General features: G+C 37.4%; 1 protein-coding gene across 1 annotated transcript in view; it reads left to right on the top strand.

Moving 5' to 3' along the window:
- UBL3 (ubiquitin like 3) overlaps positions 1 to 15,798 on the top strand; it is a 74,578-nt gene extending 58,780 nt beyond the window's left edge. The window contains exons 2-5 of the mRNA XM_014843847.3: positions 3,307 to 3,415; positions 8,052 to 8,138; positions 12,500 to 12,577; positions 12,894 to 15,798. Coding sequence (XP_014699333.1) covers positions 3,307 to 3,415; positions 8,052 to 8,138; positions 12,500 to 12,577; positions 12,894 to 12,946 — 327 coding nt within the window. The 3' untranslated portion in view covers positions 12,947 to 15,798. The remainder of the gene's footprint in view (positions 1 to 3,306; positions 3,416 to 8,051; positions 8,139 to 12,499; positions 12,578 to 12,893) is intronic.
- Positions 15,799 to 23,099: the final 7,301 nt, after the last annotated feature.

Raw genomic sequence — 23,099 nt, 5'->3', positions numbered from 1 at the left:
CTGACAAATTGTTATTATCCATTCCCATTCTATAGACTACACTGGCCATTTCATAAAATGCCCAGAACACTGAAGCCTGGATTTGAATCTTAGTGCTGACCTCTTTCCAGTTTACATTTCTACTTGGATCTTGAAACTGAAGAAACTGAAATATTAGTCAGTCACCAATCATTGGTTGAACACCTATGTGCCAGGCACTGTTCCAGGCACTGGAAGTGTCTCAGGCAATGTGTTACTTTATTCAGCAACTTAATTTTGTGGATTTACTGCTGTTATTTTTTATTTTAGACATAAGCTTCTTTCCTGAAGAAGTCTTTCACTGTTACTGTCAGTTTTAGATAGTTTTAACTATAAGATTTGATAAATTCTTAGATTTCTGTATTTGTAGACTTACTCTTGCAGTTGTCATTGTCTCCCTCTTCCCCACTCAGAGGAGTGATTTTAAAATCTTGCCTGCCTTTTTGTCCTCATTTTGTAGCTCAAAGCGACTTTCAAACTCTACCCTGAATTACAAACTCAGACATTTTCTGGGCCAGGCAGGTATCAATAAGTGCGTGAAGCAGGCCAGGACAGGTCAGTAGGGATTGGCAGGGTCTGTGTCAAACTGAAAAGTTCATGCCCCCCTGTAAACATTTTGTGTGTGTGTGTGAGGAAGATTGGCCCTGAGCTAACATCTGTTGCCAATCTTCCTCTTTTTTTTCTCCCCAAAGCCTCAGTGCATAGCTGTGTATCCTAGTTGTAGGTCATTCTAGTTCTTCTATGTGGGACACCTCCACAGCATGGCCTGATGATCTGTGTGTCGGTCCACGCCTAGGAACTTAACCACTCGACCACAGGGCTGGCCACACCTGTAAACATTTTTTAAAATATTTTTTTAACCTGGGTCAGACACATCTAGAGGCCAAAAGTTTCCAACGTTTTGAACATCTACGTAAACGTGAATTCTTTAGACTGCTGATTTGGAAATATGAAAGTGAGTATCGGTTTATTGGTGACAGTGATGTGTATCCGTTTTAAAATAGGAAATGCTGAGGTCTTTTAGTGTTACGTATTTATGGGTTTGCGTGGGTGTATTGTTTTGTTTAATATGTTGTGGAAACTTTCCATGTCAAATCATATAGATCTATGTCTCATGTCATTTAACAACTGCGAATTTCCAGAGTAAGGATGTTCTGTCACTTATTTTTCCACTTCCACACTGACGGATATTAGGGAAAATCTAATGTATGCTTTGGTGTTGCCTTTATAGATTCTAAGGGTTAAGTCTTTCTTTCTTTTTTTCTTTATTATTTTTAAATATTATAATTTGAATAAAAATCTCATTAGAAATTAATTTTAAATTTAAAAGATGATTCCACGAAATAGTAGGTTCATATCATTTACATAACACTTAGGAAGCTTGAATTTAGTTGTTTTTCTTTCTGGTTAAACAAACACATGTGGCTGAGCCATTATAAGGGGCATAATTTCTTGGGTATTAATGACTTGAAGGATCCTCATCCAGTAGTTTGAAGCCATTAAAAGTTACCATATAAATTCAGAGCATAATATATATTTATCAGTATTCACACATAAAGAGACAGCCATAAATAGTGATGTACTATGAGAAGTGATATTCACATTGTATTATGTAGATGTTAGGTTTTGCTGTAAGAATCACTCATTACTTATTTGTCACAGGAAATAAATAAGGTGATGCTTTCTTACAGTTTAGTCATGCTTGCAAATTACTACTTGAATTTTGTTCAAATGGAGCTTAGAAAGTTTTGGGATCCTATTACTTCTTTTACAGCAGTGTGATTTCATCAGATCTCTTCCTGTATTAAGCTCTTTGGTGTAATTTCATTCTAATTAGGAAAGGCAGGAAGAAATTCTTACTGGAAATTTTGAAAGGACTTTTCGCCTGGAATATAGATTTCTTTTTATTTATCTTTTAAAAAGCTTTTTATTGGGCTATAATGTATATACACTTAGAATACAGTTTCTAATGTGGAATCCAATTTTACTCCATCTAATATGGAATCCAGTCACATCCCATTGAATGCAGAAGTGATTGTGTATAGCAGTTTTCTAGAGAAGGTATTTTATAACTTTCAACACATTTTCAGAGTAGTGAGGCACTGGGAGTGGCATTGGCCATGGTGGTGGTAGCTAGTAAATCAGTGGCCTGGTATCTTGATGGTGCTGCGGTAGGCACCTATTCATTGTAGGCTTTGCCATCTTAAAGATTTTCTGGTATTTTTTTATAAGAAAAAAACTGTTAGTAGCTGAAGAGGAGAGCTTGGGTAACCTGGGACCTGGCACAATTCAAAATGGTACAATGACATTCTCTGTTCTTTATATGTAAAGAAGCTAGGCTGGTCTCAGGGCTCAGCTCTGGACCAGACCCAACTTTTAGGAAGGTCTTATTTGCTCTCTTAACAGAGGTCCAGAAGTATAGAAACCGTGCTTGTATGTCTGTAACTGGTAGGGAAATGAATGGATATTGTGGTTTTAAAAAATAACATCAGGTTTATTATGGATAAAGATAAAAATTAAAAAGTGAACATTTGGAAAATGTGTTAACTATGGTATAAGCAAATATATGTTGACTTGGAGATGTAAATCCAGTGTCTCTTAAAAATTTTAATTCTGTTAGGTTTTTCACTGAAAAGTGAACCTGTGTCCTTTGTCACACATGGCTCCTCCTCCTCCTCCTCCCAAGAAAACAAATGATCATGCAGTTGGGATTAAAGTAACTGTTGTTGATTCCTTCATTAACCATAGTAAAGTTTTTTAAAATTATAATTTCTGGTTAATTTGTTTAGGTTTGGATAATTTTTATATGATAAAAAGTTGTATGTAATTTATTGTTTTCTCTATTTTTTCTAAGAAGTAGATTACCAACTAAATTATATTTCCTGTTTAGTAATGTGATCTGCATGGTCACACTTTTATTAGTTTTTCAAGGTAAAATATGTCTTCTATAGTAATAGTGACAACCCGTAGAAGTCCAGTTGTGAGCATTGTTGGAGCAGTTCAATTTCAAAGCATAAAGAAGTTCGGTTTCCTTTATTCATTTATTATGGCAAATATTTATATGGGGCAAAATATATCTGTTCCCCCTACATATTTATTAAATAATGGAAATAAAATCTTTTACCAAAATCTCATTCTTCAAACAAATCTTTACAGAATTTAGGTAAATAAAAACCAGAAAATGGCATTAGTAATAATTTAGAATGTGATTGAAATAAAAAACTTATGTCATTTTTTTACTTTAAAAATTTCAAGGTTTATATTAAAAGAATCGTTGTCTTCTTTCAGATAAATTTGCGCCTCATCTTGGTAAGCGGGAAAACAAAAGAGTTCCTGTTTTCTCCTAATGATTCTGCTTCTGACATTGCAAAGCATGTGTATGACAACTGGCCAATGGGTGAGTGGTGTTTTTCTCTTGAGAATGAGTAATGTTAATTCTTTGCGCCCTACCTTGTTTGACAAACATTTTGAAAAAGTTATAAACATATAAAATATAGAAGAACAAACAAATAATTGAGGGTATAAGGCTTATACAGGGGCTGCCTAGATTTTGCCCTTCAGCCTCACTGTAAAATAGTAAAGAAGCCAGTATGAAAAGTCCCTGTCTTTGCCTTAGAACTGTTTTCATGTAAATGAAAATTATTTTTTAAAAGAAAAACAAAAGGTTACTAACTCATACACACACACACTCTCTCACACTTTCATACCAGTAAAGCTATTGATACCAAAACACAAATAAAAGAAAAACTATGTTTAACAAATTATAATGCATTCTCTTTGGTCTATTCTATACATAGCCTATTTAAAATTGAGTTTGACACAAAGTTAATTTCTAATTCAAGTGACTTCATGTGTTCTCTGAACCTACTACAAGGTCAAGAAGGTATAAAATCTGTTTATACTTTGCATTTTCAAGCCAGTATCCCTGAGGAACAAAATGTTGGCGTGTGCGTGTGTATTCCTTCCTTTCTCTGCTTCTTTGCTGTGTAATAAGACTCTGTCTTGCCATGCTAAAGTGAGTCTTTTGCTTACGTTCTTTCTTTGAACTTTCCTCAAATCATCTTGACCCTTTTTATGGCATGTACCATAGTGATATGACTGTTTCAGCTGATTTCACTTAATTTCACTAGCCAAAGCAGTTTGGACTTTTAAAGGACTTGTTTCAACAAAGAACACAGTGTATACAAAATGAATCAATTAGATTAGTGTTTCTCAACCTTAAATAAGATATGGAACTCTTTAGAAGAAGAAATTTCTTGTAGATTGCCTGCTGCTGACTTAAATTATTTTTATTATAACATTATTTTTAAAGATAGAAACATAAAACCCAATTAAAACTATGTCCTTATTAACTTGTATACAACCATAAAACTAAAACAGATCTACAAAGAATATGCAAATGTAACTCTAAAACCCATAAGGTTAAAATGAACAATGTTAATGTGCCAGATGATAGATTTTTGCTAAAACCAACTCAGTGCTTGCAGCATGAATATGGTAATGCTGATTTGGCGTGCCCGTGCTCCTGCTTGCTGTGTGAGGACCCAGTTATCTGCAGATTCACCATAAAACCCTTCATTCACACAGCACACCAGATTGTTATTCAGCCTTCACTTAGCAAGAATGCGCTGTGTATGTAGTAAGTCAACCTCTGTTCTTTGCTCCTTAGCCTCTTGACAGTTAAAGAAGTGCTGCTTGGCACCATTACAGTCATACACTTAAAGGCGTACTTGGGCACTGAAATCCTGAGGCTGTACTTGGTTGTAAGGTGATTATTTGAATTATCTAGATAATCTTTTCCAGGTTATTAAATTGAAAACACAATTTAATAATTCTTGAAGAGGACCTTCAGACCCTAAGAACGTGTCTTTGTGGATTCATAGACCTGAGTTTAAGAAACAATGATTTAGACAAATACTTTCAAATGACTGGATTTTTCTTCCTATTGGTAACCAAAGGACAAGTCAATGCTAGGTCCTAAATCAGGGAGGGACTGAAGCTAGAAGTTATAGGTAAGAAGGAATTTCAGAAAAGCTGAAGTAGACTAAACTTGGGCTCCCTGCTTATTGGATTTTCTTCATAGCTAGACAGGATAGATAACTATCAGTATGAAAAGCATTCCCCTTTTTTTATGCTTTTTGGTGAGGAAGATTGGCCCTGAGCTAACATCTGTTGCCAATCTTCCTCTTTTTTTGTTTTTCTCCCCAAAGCCCCAGCACATAGTTGTATATGCTAGTTGTAGGTCACTCTAGTTCTTCTATGTGGGATGCCGTCTCAGCATGGCTTGGTGAGCGATGTGTAGATCTGCACCCAGGATCTGAACTAAGCAAACCCCAGGCCACCGAAGCGGAGTGTGTGAACTTAACCACTTGGCCACAGGGCCAGCCCCCTGAAAAGCATTTTTAAATACCTGTCTAGTAGTGATATACTAAGTGTGATATAAAAGGTTACTTTTGTGATTTTGACGGAGAGAGGAGTGTCCAGATAGCTTTGACAATCCAATATATTGTAGAAAAGATACACAAGACAAAAAGGGGTAATCCCTCTCAAAAATTTATTTTATTTGGGCAGCATTATAATGTGATGAAAGAAATACTTTTACCTTCATAATTGTTTATCTTAAATATTAAAATTAGTTTTAATTCCTTAAAGTATCCTAATTAATGGTAAACAAAGGTAAGACTCAATTGCAGGTCTTTGCCATAAGTAGTTTCCTAAATGAGTGAACCACCTACCAATATTGGAAATGGATTGTATCAACAACCCTGTGTTTCTTATTTTCACAAAAAAGTTTTTGAACCCAGTCTTTCCTCAGGTTTCCAGTTCTACTCAGCAATTTTAGACAATGCAGGGAATAAAAATAAATAATGTAATTTTTATTTTATGAAAAATATTTAAATTAGAAATCTAGTTCTACATTGTATCGCATGATGCACTAAAGGTCAGCAAATGTAAATATTTGTTGGTGCTAATAAAAGTGTAGTAAATATTAAATCAGTAGAAAAGATACTTTGTGTAGTATATTTTTGGAAGGAATTACTTTTCCTTTTCTTGTACAGTTTAGTGGAATATTGTTAATAGGTGGAATAGTCAGACACATAGCTGTTACTGGGTCAGAGGTCCAAAAATAACCTGCTAAATATATGTGACTTGAAGGAGGAATAGCTAAAGTTCCTCCTTCAAGCATTGTTCCACGGGTCTCAATCTCAGCTCCTCTGAGAGGGCAAGGGAGATGGCGTATTAACCAATGAAATGCGTGGAAATCATGGCACTTGGTATAAGATAAAGAAATACGTGGCGTCAAGCTTCTACATCTCAAAAAAACAAATATTTCTAGAATTTTTTTTCCTGTGAATGAGATAATTACTGTCATTTGTCTTTGTATCTCTGCAACATCTTACATCTTGACCAGAAATATTCTAGTAAACAATAATTTTGTGTGCGATGAATTCAAAGTATAACCCATACTAAAGCGTTGGAGGCTTGTTTGATCTTTCTTCTAGACGAGGGACCTGAGAGCGCTAGAGTCAAGAAGGCAGCAAAGGCAGGCCAGGAGGAGCAAAGAGGGACAGGAGAAAAGGCACAAAGGGGCTGGCGGAGAGGGCAGTGGGAGCGGGAGAAATGACTGAGGTTCCTTTCTTCTATACCGATTTCCATTGTGCTGAGTCACTCAGAAGCACTGGTTTTCTCAAATTTGTATTCATCATTTGGAACACTCAAAAAAATGGCAAAGGGAAAATTTCTCTACTTACCTCCTTTCTCTTCTATCACTTACTCTTTAGGCTATTTTAAACTAGTTTTTGTGTTGACAGTTATCATCTCCTGATTATAGGAGCTTCCATAGGAAATAAACACATCATACTGAAATTCTTGAGAAAGATGATGGTGGAATTCTCAAATCTTGATCAAAATCAGAGCTTAACTTGTGATGTTTACAAGCTAGTGAAAATCATCCCATACCCTACCAGTGTCCTTAAACCATTATTTAAGAGTGGTGTCTATGTTTTACTATAACGTAAGTGGTACGCTGAAGTGAAATATTCTGTTACCCATCCTATCCACCAGTTTGTCGTTTGATTTTCTTTGTGCACTTTCCTAGCTTTCATATTTGTATAATACCTTCTAATATAAGTTATTTTTCGAGTTTCTTCTGGTATTTTGGGTAAAGCAAACTAAAGTTTTGCCTTCTATAATGTTTACCAATTGGCTTCAAAAAGACAATAAAGTAATAAATCAACATCCAAATTAAGCACTGTTAATTTTTTTTGTTATTCTCTTTTTTAAATTTTTGTTCTCCAATTTTACTGAGGTAGAGTTCTTTTGTTATTCTCTATATCAATATATTAATTCTTTCAAAAATCTTTGTTAAACCTGTTGTTTCTAGCCTCAAATATATATTTTAACAGGTACAGATATTTGGAACATTATAGTATTCTCTATTAATTACTGGTAATTGAAATTAATTTTTAAATGACATTTCTCTTTACCTAGGATTAGATTTTTCCTACTCATTTGTTTTAATTTTAAACTTTAGGACTCTATTTTGGCACGTTTTAGTGTTCTTTAAGTAGGAAGAACGTGCCTTTCTGCAGTTGTTCTATTTAATGAGAAGAACTAGCAAGACCCAAGGCTGCCGCAATCGCATGAGTAGTGACTGTTTCAAGTATTAGGAAGCTCCAAGTGTCCTCTTTGATGAGTTCTATCTGATTTGGATCTGAATTTTTTTTTTTTAAGATTTTATTTTTTCCTTTTTCTCCCCAAACCCCCTGGTACATAGTTATGTGTTTTTGTTTTTTAAGTTGTAGGTCCTTCTAGTTGTGGTATGTGGGACGCCACCTCAGCATGGCTTGATGAGCGGTGCCACGTCCACGCCCAGGATTCAAACTGGTGAAACCCTGGGCCACCGAAGCAGAGCGTGCGAACTTAACCACTCAGCCATGGGGCTGGCCCCTGCATCTGAATTTTTAGAACAATGCAGTAATATCTTAATTTTGTGTTGAAATATACCTAACAAGTTCACTGGTTCTTTTCAGACTGGGAAGAAGAGCAGGTCAGCAGTCCAAATATTCTACGACTTATTTATCAAGGAAGATTTCTGCATGGAAATGTCACATTAGGAGGTAATAGTCACCTTGATAATGGGATTTAATGTCTCTGTGGCAGCATTATTCATTTGTTGGTTTAAATGCTAATATCTGATTTTACTAAAAAATTAAAATTTCAAACTCAACATGAATTCTTCCTATTTTTTGATACATCTACTTCTTTACGTTTTACTTTCTGTTAAATTTAATTTTAGCACTATGATAAGTGTTTACTGCCTTGTGAAATAAATTTTATCCCATGAGAGGTAGGAATCCATACCTTTTATTTTATAAATGTAATTTTATTGTACTTCTGGATAATACCATTTAGATATTTTTAAGTTAAACCCAGACCCACAAACTAGAGAAAGGTTATGGTAATTGGTTTTCAAGTATAATAATGAAAGAATGTTTTCAGTTTGACTCTAACTGATATAATTGCTAGTCATGCAAGAATGAAGATAAATGAGTGACGCTAGAGAGACAGTAACGTTAGTGATCAAAAGAGTAGAGTTTAGAACCAGAATGTCCAAGTTGCACCCTAGCTCCACTACTCACTGCTGTGTAACCTTGGGCAAGTCACTTACGTGCTTTGTGTCCCGGGTTCCTCATCAGTAAAATGGGCTAACGGTAGTGCCTGCCTCCTAGGTTGGGAGGGTCAAATCAGTTTATATGTTCAAAGCAGTGCCTGGCACATAGTAAACCCCTTGTTAGCCATCACTGCTCTTTACGTATGATTGGAGAAATGAAGCTCGGTAGTGCCCCCTGTGGGGCATGTTTCCTACCATCTGCAGGGCTGGTTTTGTTTTTAGTACATGTATTTCAAATATATCCTAATAATTAGAAATTTGTGGGCAAATGAAGTGATGCACTTTAATATATCTTTGTTTAAATATAGTCAGACTTTTTTTCTCAAAACCTAACAATGAAATATTTAATCTGTTTCTCCTTAAACGTGGAATATTTTCATTCATTCATTCAGTGTATATTTAGTTATATGCCAACACTGTGCTAAACGACTGGAGAAAGAAGTTTGAACAAGACAGAATCTCTTCCATCCAGGTGCTCAAGTATTACATAGTAGAAACAGATAAAGTCCACTATTCGAATACTGTGTGATGCGGGCTGGAGTGGAGGATTACTCTGACAATGTCAAGTAGGTGGGGCATTTCAGGATACAATTTCACACATAACCAATGAGGCAGTGTTGTAACTGGTCCAGAAAGTACTGCTATCTACTAAGAGATTATCTGCCATTTAAAATACAGCTTTTTTGTCTTTTGTAGGTTTTTAAATAGCTAAAAAAGCTTTTTAATTTTTTAACTAAAGTGGACCCACTCTTGACATAAGAATTGACTGTTAGCTCCCTGGCTCTATTGTACATTCATTAAGATGGGGCCATGTTTCAGTCTCTTTTTGATTGTCTGTGACTCTCAAAAGCTGTTGTAATGTTGATCAGTAAGTGTTCACTGAATTTAATCTGTTGACTGCATGAATGAATTTTGAGACTCCATTTCCCTTTGAGTATTGATCTGTGGGAGCCCTTTCCCTCCGGCTTAATCTAATTATCTTTCTGTTGTGGCCCCAAAGTTCCAACTTCATATTAAATATCATGAAATTTGTCTTAAAATCAAACCTATTGATTCATTCCCTTTAAAGTATAAATTTTTACCAGTATTTTTTTTTGGAATGTGTTTTTGATTAAGTAACAGATTGACTTGTTGTTATTGTCATTCAGTGTTGCTGTCAGTCTTTTCAAAAACAAAATGAACCATCTCTGGCCTTAGTGATTTAGACGATAGCATAGGAGTTTAACTTAGGCCTTTCAAGTTGATCAGTATATCTGGGTGTTTGATAAAGGTTGAATAACATTCAGCTATTTATTTTTTTGGTCACAGTTTTTCTTTTTCATCTTCCTGTGTCCTTGCATGTGGACCATAGAGGAGACAGCACACAGGGTCATAGCTCTCTCCTCACATTTGAACGGCTGGCGTGGAAGGCTTAGGCTTGCTTTGTGTGGCTTGAGGCTTGCTCTGTATAACCCTGCGAATTAGAGTTGGGACCCACAGCTGGAAATCAAAGGCAGACAGATTTCTGTTCAGTACAAGAAAGGATATTTGAACATGCCAGGCTGCCTAAAGAAAGAATGGACCACCATGGGAAGAGAGTAAGATCCTTGTTATTGGTCACGTTCAAGCTGTGGGTGAATACGAAGTGGGGATACAGCCATGAGTGGGGTTCAGTCATTCTGTGGATGGTTAAACCAGGAGACCTGGGCATTCTCTGCCACTCTTGAGATTTTGTGGTTCAAAAAGTTTCAGGTTTAAATTTTTTGTTATCTGTTTTCTTAAAACATAGTCCTGAATCCCCTTTTTTGATATATAACCTTTAGTTACATAGATTGCAATCTACTATAAGAAAAGTTGTGATAACAGCCTTACTAATTGGAGAATAAAGAAGATCAGCTACAAGTTTGATCTTCAGTACATTCCATAACAGTGTTTCCAAAAATATGGTTCAGGGGGAGGCATGAGAATCACCTAGGATACTTATTTAAAAATGCAGATTTCTGCATGCCCTTTCTCCCCATCCGCCATCTCCCAATCTACTACTGAATTGAAATCTGGGTGATTTCTATGTGGAGGCTGAACCTGTTCTGGATATTGTACAGTGTCATAGTAGACAGCAGAAGCATCCACAGTGATGGAAAGAGAAAGCATTTTAGGTTCTTGTATCCCTCTTCCTTCACCTTCTTTGATGCTGTTAGTAACAATATCTACCGTTGCTAGTTAAAATTCAAATAGAAAAGAAAAATAATAGTCCGCATCAATCAAATTTGTCGCTTCAAACAGTAAGCCACTCAGTGGCTTTCCAAGCCTGCCCAACATTTCTCTAAACTGACGTCTCAGTTCACTTACCTGTTTTCTGAGACCTGTTTTCCTTGCTGTCTCAAAGTGAGGATGGGTAACGATGATCACAGTGATAGTATATTCTCTGAGTGCTCTCTTTGTTCCAAGCCCTGCACGAAGCACTGTCCTTGGCTTATCTCATTTAATCAGTGCAGCTTAAGGGGCAGGGGATAGAACCAGTCTTAGGTGGAGGACACGGGGGCTCAGGGAGGGAGAGATAACACGCTCACAACCCATGTCACAGTTGGTAAGTAGCAGAGAGGCAATTTTTAACCCAGATCTGGCTTACTAGAGTCAAGAAGCTAGTATGAGAGTGATACACAGCTTGGTATGTGTACATTTTAAATTCAGTACAGCTTTCCCAAAACATTTAGTGAAGGGTTTGGTAATACAAACTCTTGTTTGCATTTTAACGTTAAATCAGGCAGGGGAGACTATCCAAAACAGGCCGTCCTCTTTTTTCATTCTAGTTGTGTATTTATGGGCCATCTTGTTTCATTTGAACTTCAGACGATAAGAGAATAGACCAAATAATGGCCGGCCACCTTTAAATAAGATGGAGACTAACCTTGATTACATGAAATATTATTAATATTAAAGATATCTTTTTTAATCTACGTGTTAAGCATCATCCTGTAGAGCAAGATTTAAAAGCAGGTAGCAGGAGGGTCAGACTTGCAGAGTAGTGGTCTCAAGCCTTAAGTTTGTCATTAGAGAAGGAACTAAAACCACAACTATGGAGATAACTCCGGAAGTTCGATATACCGGCTGCTTCTGATTTTATGCAGAGTAGCAAAGCGATTCACTGTGAAACTTGATGTCTGTGTTTGCTTAAGTGGTTCATGAATACATGGGTGTGTATTATATTCTATATCTGAAATATTTCATAGTAAAATTTGTATTATTTACGAATGAGAAAAACTTGATTAGAAAACAGTGATTATTAATAATGCCAAGATAGTGATTCTTTTAAAGTAAGCTTTTAAAGAAATTATTTCCTAATGGAAGTATACAAGGTTGAGAATAAATATTTAAAATTGTTTGTCCTTCTTCTACATTATAGTAGCCTGTTTGGTGCAGTAAAGTTATTAGGTGACATATTAGAAACAAATGTCTCTTAATCTAAACTTTTCCCTAATCCAGAAAAAGTGTTCTTTTAAAAAATTTTTTTTGCTTCCTTTTCTTTTCTTATCTAAAGATGATCTCCAATATTAACCAATTATGTATTTTCTCTTGTTGCCTTCCTTAAAAAAAAAATATGTCAAGCTAGTGGCCATAACTGGGAAGAATGATTTCTGAATTGTAAAAATTGTTTCTGATAATATTAACCTAATTTCATTTTGTAAGAGATGCTCCATCTGGTAAGAAGTTCGCTCTCTTGAGGAAGTCAGACAAAAAGCAATCAATTTCTTAAATGCTTTCAATTCTGGTTAGTGATTTCAATAGGTTAACGTGTACGTAACGAATTGTCTTCTACTTTTCACGTAGCGTTAAAACTTCCTTTTGGCAAGACAACAGTGATGCATTTGGTGGCCAGAGAAACGTTGCCAGAGCCAAACTCTCAAGGTAAGCCCTGCGCTGGGAAAGCGCTCACTTGAGCCACAGAGACAGGCGTTCAAGAACGGCTCCGTTTTTCTTGGACCTTCTGAGGGAAAGGAAGTTTTCATAGTTTATGAATAGAGCTTGTTAAGTAAATAACGAGACATTTTGGAAACAGTCTAAAATTAAAAGAGCATTTATTATTGCTTTTTAATTTAAAAAATGCAAACATTAAAAAAAAACATTTCTTATTATGCTTGGGTTCCTCTTTTAGGTCCCCCCTCCCCCCCACACCTCCAATTTGGGCATTTTTGTAAACGAGACTTCTCTTCATTTTCCCTAGGTCAGAGGAACCGGGAAAAGACTGGAGAGAGTAACTGTTGCGTCATCCTGTAAATGCGGTTTGTGAGTGTGCTGTGATGTCTTTGTCTGTCATGCTGCGGGGACAGAAGAGACCCCGCATTGCTTCAGAAACCTTTAGGAAGAGTCTGCGTGTAGACCATAGGACGGAATTACCACTTGAACACTGTCATCTTTGCTCATAAAAGGAAAAAGAACCAAGAACATTTTTCACTATGATTTTTATTTCTAGTATTTTTGGTTATGTTGAGCAGTTTTAAAATATATTGGTTTTTGAATGCAGTCAATCTCCAGGGGAAGAATTAACAAGTTATCTTTCATAGCAGAAACCATTTTGCTGCCACAAAAATTTTCATCACCAGAACTAACAGATAAAGTGTTCCAAATACAGTTTGCACTAAAAAAGATTGACATTATTTTTTCATCGGCAGAATTTATAACATGATTTATGGTACCTAGAAATAATGATATATACAATTCCACACTGGAAAACACTCAGCAATTAATGAAGTTAATTACTGGGCCAACTGGAGAGGAAAAAATGGAAAAGAATCTAAAATGTTGGGTGAATTCTACCAAAGTCAGCCATGGTGGCTGCACTGGCACAGAATACTAACCTGAGTGTGACCATTTTCACTGCAACAAATGAGAAAACAAAATGTGCCTGTTGTTGAAACACTCAGCAGAGGGCTGATGACACGAGTTGTTTTTCCTTTAACACACGCACTCTTCCGTCTGCAGTACCTGAGTGCTTGTCACACAGCACAACGAGCGAGCGAGGAGGGTGCGTTCCGAGCCTTAATGTGGGAGGGGTCAATTCCAGTCACTCATAGACTTCATTGTTGTGCAGAAATGTTAGAAAACCTCATTTACTGATCAAGTGTGTATGTTTGAATATCAGCAAGTTGAATTTTTCCATGATTACCGCTCATCAGTAACTGTGTCCAGTGTCACATTTACTCATTAGAGGGTTCAGATGAATTCTTAAAATTAAAAAATTCTCCATAGTAACTGATTTTGTTTCTTTATGTAGTTTGCATTTGGTATTAGTGCTTGCAATTGTATTAAAATCGAAAGCTGATTTTTGAAGGCATACATGATTAAAGATGCCATTCTTTTGTTTTGTACCAATAATTTAAAAATCGATATGCTAAACACAATTTGCACAGCACTAAAGCATGAGCTAGTTTCATCTAAACCTGTAAAAATATAAAAGATTTATATTTTTTCACTAGGAAGAAATTCTTCCTGGATGAAATTACAAATATGTGTAGAATATATTTAATAAAAAAACTTATGAAATACCTAACTATAGAACTTAAATATAGATTGGCAAGTAGTATAGAGAATAATATTCCATATAAATAACTTTAGCCTTTATAAAAATGAAGTTGCAGGCTGACATTATGTTCTGTACTTAAATAAGCGTCCATGACCCTTACAAACATTACATGTAAATTCTTTCAAGGTAATCAGGTTGTTTTATTCATTGTTCATGCTCTGATGAAAAGGCTTTATATGCAGTAGATCTACGAAAATATTGTTCATACTGATCAGAATTAAATTTGTATAGACCAGAGTTTTAAAATGAATGTAAATAGCACTAAACATTTTCTTTCTGCAACTTGTACTTATAGATTCTTTCTGTAAACAAAATTAAAGAAAACATTGTAGTGCATTTCGGCAGTAATTTTAAAGGTCTTGATTAGGTCGATAATTGTTTAAGCACTGTCTCATCCGTGTTAAAATTGTTTTTTACTTTTATTTCTGAATCTTTTAAAAATTTGTTTAATTCATATTCTATTGTTAGTTTCGGGAGTATTCACAATGTATCTTTGATATTTAACCTGGTTAATTTGTGCACAGTGACAACAATGGATAGAATTAGTAGTCTCTGTTATCACTAAAATGTTATATTCAAGAGATGTTAAATATTTATATGCTTTGTTGACTAGCTCAAATGTGAATTCTGTTAGTGTTGACTAAAAAAGATTCTGGTAGTTACTTAATTGGGCAATTAAGCCATTTATGGCTCTATTCTTCTTTTGTAAAGCAAACTACTGGTAATTATTTTTAATACCTATTTTAATTCTAATTACTCTTCTGTCTTTCCAAAGTTAAAGACTATCAGTTAATTATGATTGAATTTTTATGATAGTTAAAGATATTTTCTATTGGTTTTCAGTCTATTTTTCTGTGTGTTCCCACATTATAAATTTCCCTTTCACAAGACCTCAATTTAGAGTTTGCAAAATGGAGAAACTGGTTCATTAGTAGAGAAAGAATTGTCATTTAATACCTAATATCATTGTTATGCAAAATGAAAAAAAGAATAAAAAGCAGTAAAATTATATACTGAAAACACCAAAAATTTAGATGCCTTAATATGTATACGTCAGCTCTCCCTTCACAGCAGCTCCGTGGACTGCCTGGTGGTTACAGTCTGACACCGCATCCACGGCTCCTGTTGGAGGCCCCTCTGCCAGAAGTCGCAGCTCCTTCCCCAGGCGGCGCTGCCGAGCCCCAGCCCTGTAAATAGTGCGTCCCAGCTGTGACCCTGCCCGGGGCGGGCTGTCTCGCTCACCTCTTTCACCTAAATTACCCTAGACTTGGTTAAGTGTTCTGGACAAGGCAAAGCTTTTCTTCTTTATTGAAACCTCGGCATGTCTCATTGATCTGAATTATTTGCTTTCTCTTCAAGATAAGTTGTATCTTATCCTCTCATGAAAAATAATATCTAACATCGTCATTCACATTAAATGAGGTTTTCTTATAACAAACATTTATCCTTAGTTTTATGTCATCTTGACCAATGTTATAATAATTTCTGTTAGCTGATTGTGGTAAACAATGTTTAATGTGAAAAGAAATTAAAACTTTCTTCATCAGTTGTAGAATATTTTCCTTTTTTTAAAATGACTTCTATTCATAATTTTCGTGTATTTTCCTATTCTTTATCTCTCTACTACTTTTTTCTTTTTTCCTTCAATTTATTTTATTACATTCTTCAGTCAAATCAGCACTGTGCCAGCCTTTATTCTTCTATATTTTACCAAAATCAAAGAGAAGTGATACAACCAAAATTTAGCGTGCCTTCATACCATCCTTTTTGGTAACTGTCACAGGCGTGTCTTCATTTTTTTTCCATTACCAGTTTGTGATATAGTCACTTGTCAGCCAGAGTGACTAGGTGTGGGAGGAAGGCTTGGGAGAAGAGTATATAACCTGTAATTACAGTCAAAACAAAACGGCCGTTCTCCAGGCGGTTCCCCTGGCCTCGTGGGGTGGACTTCTTAGATGTGGGCAGTGGGTGGTTGCCTGTGGCTCCCCTTGGCTTATCCCTGCTGTCCCGTCCGCTTGCTGTGCCTTCTTCAGAAGACCGTGCCATATATGAAGCTCTTTCACAGACGGGGGGGCGGGAGGAGGATGTCTTCTAAAAGAGTGCAGGAACGAAATTAAGTGAGAAACATCTAGTTCTTAGATAGTAACGTTTAAACCAGTACTAGAATATGAAAACAGATTTCAATTACTATTTTATGGTCTTTGACAATGCTGTCAAATGTTTGTCCTTTAATATTATTCTTTATGTTCTGCCTCTTTTTCAAAATAACAACTTTCAAGAAATTTAATGTAGTTGTGGTTAATGAACACTTGGGAAAAGGAAATGTCAATCTCTCCAGTGATTCAAGCAATAAAAAAGGAGTAAGGTAAACACACACACACACACTTCTTACAATGGCTCTGGAAGTGATTTGTTTTTGAGTCTTTTTGGGCAGAGAATCTAACTGGTTTTAAGGTATAGTTATCACACATTCAGTCTGATTTTTATTGTCTACAAACATTTCTTGAGCCTCATTTTGGTGTAGAGAAGTCTGCAGTGTCGTGAGAGAAACTGCTGTACTTACAGGAGGGAACAGACACTGGAGGGGAGCAGCGGCTGACCGTAAGCGGAGCGGGAGTCTCAGGCTCCAGTTGGTGCTGCCTGTAGACTGTGCAGACGTTCCGTCTAATAACGACATGGGGGGTCTATTCACTTCTCAGTTGTCTGCCAGATCAGATCGTTTTTCCAGCATTCTCGAGCCTGGCGCCCCCATGTCCTCCTTTCTTATCTCAGTGTGTTTTCCTCTGGGCGCATCACTTAACTGAGTTCCACTAATTTGTGTGCTACTCAGAAGCATTTTTAAAAATCTGTGAACAGTCCGTTTTGACTGATATTGTCACTCAGTCCTCAGATTTCAGAATACCATGAGAAGGGCTTTGGAGTCAGGCCTGCCTTCAAGCTGGCTGACTTTGAACAAGTTACTTCATCTTTGGGCTTCAGTTTTTTCGTATATAGAATAAGAATGCCTGTTTTGTAGGGTTGTAAGGATTATTTTAAAACAAATATTTGGAGCACTGATTTGCCCCAAAAACTTATTTGACAAACTGGCAAACTTGTCAAAAGGCTTTATGTTGGAAATTAAGTGCTAGGGAGCAACGTGTACTCTAAACTCAAAAATAGCTTACAAAATGTCAGAAACGACGTGGATAATTCTGTGTTCAAAGACTCTTAAAAGGAAAACAAGAAGAAGTTGGGAAATCTTAAAAATAAGCCTTGGATTAGAAGAAAAATAAACCCAGTAATTCACCAATAAGACATGGCTTCAGATATAGATACCAGGTCATAGAGCTCCGACAGTAAACAACTGGGCATACGAACACAAGGACGTAACGCTGACTGTCAAAATTTGAGCTGGGATTTGTTAACGAAGATAGGAAATACACGTGCATATTGTTCAAAAGAGACAGGTCTGATAAGGGTGGAAACAGCACTATGTCAAGAAGACACGCATACGTGGAACTGGACAGACCTGAGAGGTGAAGTGGGTGAGGAGTATCTGAATAATGTGGGAAAAAGAGACAAACATATGGGATAATACTGTTTGTTTCTTCAGATTTGGGCTGTTGATTTCTGAATCTACATCAGGAAGACACTGAGGCAAGATATTAGAGTGATAAAATGACCTTGCTGGGTGTCATTTGCTGAAAGGATCTATGACTTGCTAGTAATGCCATAGATGAACAAGAAGTAACAAAAGAAAACTGCTCTTCTTGGATTTATTTTAACCCAGAGAGAATGATCCTAGTGGAAATGTTGGGAAGCTGCAGAGAAAATACTGTGTCCTCTTAGTTTCTGTGGTGATAAAACGAAGGCAGACACTGGTGATTTCTTCTCCAGTGTGCTCCCGGCTTCCTTGCTGGCTGAGGGGAGGGGACTGTTCGCCCTTCCCCCGTGCAGCTCAGGGAAGTGTGGCCTATCCTGCTCCAGGGGGAAGCCCATTCCCCTTGGTGTGGTTGTTTGGCATTGGGCATGGGACCATCCCGGCAAATGAGACTTGCGGGGACCCTGCTGACGGTGAAAGGTGGACTTTCTGGGGAAAGTTCTCACTCCCAAGGAAACCTCAGAAGAGACTTTCTTTTTGCCTCTGCACATTGTTTTGTCTGGATGTGTTGAGTGAACCTGCTAGAGCCACCTTGTGACCCTGAGGGGAGCTAGCCTGAGGGCAACGCCAGCACCTTGAAGTTGAAGAGTAGAAAGAGAAAAACCTGGCTCCTGAGGACTTCCCAGAGCTGGGGACTTTGCCCAACGTGAATCCCCGATGCTCTAGACTTCTTGATAGGCAAACTAATACACTTATTGGAGATTTTTTCCTACTTCCACTCAAAAGCATCCCTAATGACACATAGAAGGGAGTGCTAGATGTCAACATATACTCCAAACTATGAAATTAGCTTACAAAAAGATGAGAAAAAAATATGAAGATTCTGTGTTCACATCTGTCAAAAATAAATCTCTGGTCACAAATTATCTTGATGAAGAAGGAAATGACATCTAAAGAGACCATTGTGGCTACAAGTCAGCTCTCCCATTTGAGAATTTCAAAAGGCATGAGCAGTAGATGAAAGTTTGGATATATAAATCAAAGATGAATGCAGGAAGTGTCAAACACTTCTGAGAATAATGTTGCAAAGGCCTGGAATGAGCTGGAGTTGACAGAAAATAATGAACATGTTTGCTGTATTCAAAGCAAAAAGAACAAAGCAGGGGCACACACTGGTTGTCAACCCTGGCTGTGTGTTAGAATCACCTAGGGAGCTTTAATTGTGTAATTTTTTACTTTTTAATATTGATGGCTGGGCATCTCACATTGGCCGAATTAAATCTGAACACTTGTGGCTTAGAGCAGTTGCCTTAATTTTTGCAGATGACCGAAAACAGAGCACTTAAGTACAAAGAATACAGGGGAAAACAGTGGACAGATGGAAATAAGTATAGTTCAAATGGAATTGGAAACCAAGCGAGATGATGGAGACAGGAATAAGGTGCCCAGCTACTTTGGGTTCAAGTTGCCAGACCCAGATAACTTATATTTCAGGATTCTAAAAGAACTGTGCACTGAGTGCAGTGGTCGCCCCTTATCCAAAAGGGACATGTTCCAGGACCCCAGTGAACGCCTGAAAGTGCAGATAATACCGAACCCTATGTATACTGTGTTTTTTCCTGTACGTACATACCTATGATAAAGTTTATAAATTAGGCACAGTACGAGATTAACAGCAATAACTAATAATAAAATAGAACAATTATAACAATACACTGTGATAAAAGTTGCCATAGATCTTAGCAACCTTAGCTTACAATTTTTTTTTCTTACAAGGTGAGAACTTCCAGTTTTTCGCTTAAGGGGAGCATTTTACTGCTGCTCTTTGGTATATCCGAATTGTCAGCATCAGTACTCTTGTGTTCTGGGGCCATTATTAAGTAAAATAAGGGTGACTTGAACATAAGCACTGTGATACCGTGACAGTCGATCTGATAACGGAGCAGGCTACTAAGTGACTAAGGGGCAGGTACCATATGCATCGTGGACATGCCAGACAAAGGGATGAGTCACATCCCGACAGGACAGAGTGGGAGGGCGTGAGATTTCATTACACTACTCAGAACGCGTGCAATTTAAAACTTAGGAATTGTTTCTTTCTGGAATTTTCCATTTAATATTTGTTGGACCATGGTTTACAGTGGGTAAAACCTATGCGAAGCAAAACCAAGGATAAGGGGAGACTACTGTAATATTGTCCCTCTGCTCACCTCCATTGTCCCAGACCCCTCTCCTGCCTACAGGCCCTGGCACTTGTTCACCACCACCATCAGCCGTGAGACCACAAGAAGGCCCAGACAAGCATGTCCCCTCTCAGTATGCTCACCGTCATCCCCATGTGGCCCTAGGACATCCACCTTTTGTTCCTGTTTCCTACCACACACTCTCCCCCTATTCCCAAAACCCTTTCCCTCTGCCTTCTGGGACTCAAGATCCAGCAGAAAACTGCCATACGGCCCCAACCTCCTCCCTGACAGCTGCTTTCATTTTCCTGCTCTGATCCCTAGCTCTCCCCTGAGGGTACCACCTCCCCCGAAGTCCTGGGAGTGTTATGTTTTCAAAAGCTATCCTTTATTGAGTACTTACTTGGTGACAAGCACTCTTCTGTGGTCATGACAGGCCTGTTTTACAGGGGACAACACAGGCCCAGAGAAGTGCAGTTTATTTTTTGGACATGGGAAGTTTCATTTCCCCAGGCGGAGACTATCCTTGAAATTATTCTTTGTTTTTTTTTTTTTCTGCTTTTAAAATTGATATTTGCTCATTGAAGAACATCTCATGATTACTGATAAATGTGAAAAACTAATCTCATCACCTAGAATCAATTATTAGTATCTTGCTGAGTTTCTTCTAGTCCTCTTTATTAATCTGTACAGACTAAAATAAAGGCAAAAGTGTACCATATACAGAGTTTATGTATTATTTTTTATCTTTAACGTATCATAAGCACATCCCGCAGAACATTAAATCTTCTTTGAAAACACACTTGTTTATAGCTAATACTCCATTCTATAGCCTATCATTTTCATTTATGCGTTTAATAAATGTTTCATGTTGAAACTACAATGGAATAGCACTACACCCTCACCAGAATGGCTAAAATGGAAAGGATTGATAATATCGTGTTAACAAGGATAGGAACCAACGAAAACACATATATTCCTAATGAGAATGTAATTTAGAACAATTGTGTTACAAACTATTTTGTAGTATCTACCGATGCTAAAAATATGTATGTCCTGTGACCCAGAAATTCTACTCTGGGTGAATATCCAGTAGAAAAGAATGCATTTGTCCACAAAAGACATGCACAGGAATCTTCACAGCCACTTTGTTCACGAACAGGAAGCAACCCGAATGTCCACCAACAGTTGAATGGATTTTTAAATTGTGGTATAGTGAAATATTCATATAATGAAATATTACAAAGCCACTTAAAAACAACAAACTATTGCTACATGCAACAACAATATTAAGGGGAAAAGCCTGACATAAAAGAATACACACTGTATGAGTTCATTTAAATAAAGTTCACAAAGAGGCAAAACTAGTGTATTGTGATAGAGTCAGAATAACGGTCACCCTTTGGTGGGGAGGAGTGCTATTAACTAGGAGAGAGAAAGGGGCCCCTTCGGGGGTGCGGAAATGTTCTTCTATATCTTGAAATGGGTGCTGGTACCATGGGAGTATACACACACACGTAAAAATTAATCAAGCTGTGCACTTAAGATGTGTATACTTTATTGTATGAAATTTCTGGATATAAGCTAGATCTCAATAAAAACCAAGGAAAAAGAAAGAAATATTTAATGAGCATCTACCATATGTCAGGAAATACACAAGTCACTGGGGATATGTGGGCACTAGCCCAGGCCGTCTCTGAACTTACTGTATTTCACCAGTCTGCCTAATTTTGGACATTTAGGCTATTTCAAACATTTCTATACATAAATCAATAGAAGAAATCATTATGAAGGTGTCAAATGCTTGACTATATGAAGAATGTAAATTTAAAACATTTCCTCAACTTTGTATTTGAAAAATTCCAAACATACAGTAGAGTTGCAAAAATAATCTAATGGAAACTCATATACCCTTCACCTGTGTATTTGTCGTGTGTTAACATTTTGCCACATTTGTTCTCTTTATATATATGTAGGGAGAAATACACATATGTACTATGAAGAGAGAGAGACTGACCGGGTGAGAGCCGAATCCTTTAAAAGTGCGGACCCCGTGTCACTTTCCCCCTAAATCCTGTAGCATATATTTCCTAAGAAATAGTCAGGAAATTCATATTCAGGAAATTCACTTTATATTCAGGAAATTTAACATTGATTCAAAGTATATTATCTGAAATACAGCCAATATTGAAAATTCCTCAATTGTCCCAACAATGTCTTTAAGCTGTTCGGGGCTTTTTTCTCCAGTCTGGGATCCAGTCACGTATCACGCATTTCCTTGATTGTCACTTTAGTCTGCTTTCACACAGGGGAATCTCCCATGGTTTTTGTCTTTCATGACACTGATATTTTTGAGGGGTCCAGGCTAGTTGTTGTGCAGCCCCTTGAGAGGCTTCGAGCCTTTTCATTTGTAATTCCCTGTCCTGAGGGCCCCTTCTCCACCCCTAGCTCTGAATCTCATGTCATCCGACAAGAGCATCCATTAGCCTTTTTTCTTGTAGTCACTGCCTGACCCCACACTACTCCTCATTCTTTCCGTTTTAGCTCTTAGTTCTCTGTCACTCACTCTCTTCATCCCTCCTGTTTTAATTCTTGGTGATTTCAAACTCCATGCAGAAGATCCTCCCATTGCCTTGTCCTGTCTTCCCTGCTGCCTCAACCACTCACTCCATTCCCACACTCTGCATCTTTTCACGACCAGTAAGGTCAACACCCGGTAATCTCAGTGTGAAGCCTCCTACTCTCCAGCTCACTCCATCCCCACCCAACACCGACAGTCTCCACCCTCGCCTCGGTCTACAGTCCGTTGATCCTACTGCATTTTAGCTGTGCTTGACGCCTCATGCGTTCACTCCCTGCCTACACAGTAAGATCCAATGGGCCCTCCTTCAAATCCTTTTGCATACCCTCTCAACTCCCTGTCCCTCTCCTGATTTGCTTGGCCCTGAGCCTGACAACTCTTCACCTGCTCTATACTTGCAAGTACAAGACTAGAGGAAAACACAAAGTGTGCTGACTGGTTGTCTTAGCCGTTTCAGCCTACCATAACCGAATACCATAGACTGGGTGGCTTATCAACAATGG

Source organism: Equus asinus, chromosome 11, assembly GCF_041296235.1.
Source record: "Equus asinus isolate D_3611 breed Donkey chromosome 11, EquAss-T2T_v2, whole genome shotgun sequence".
NCBI classification, from domain to species: Eukaryota; Metazoa; Chordata; class Mammalia; order Perissodactyla; family Equidae; genus Equus; species Equus asinus.
This window is presented reverse-complemented; position numbering and strand designations above follow the sequence as displayed.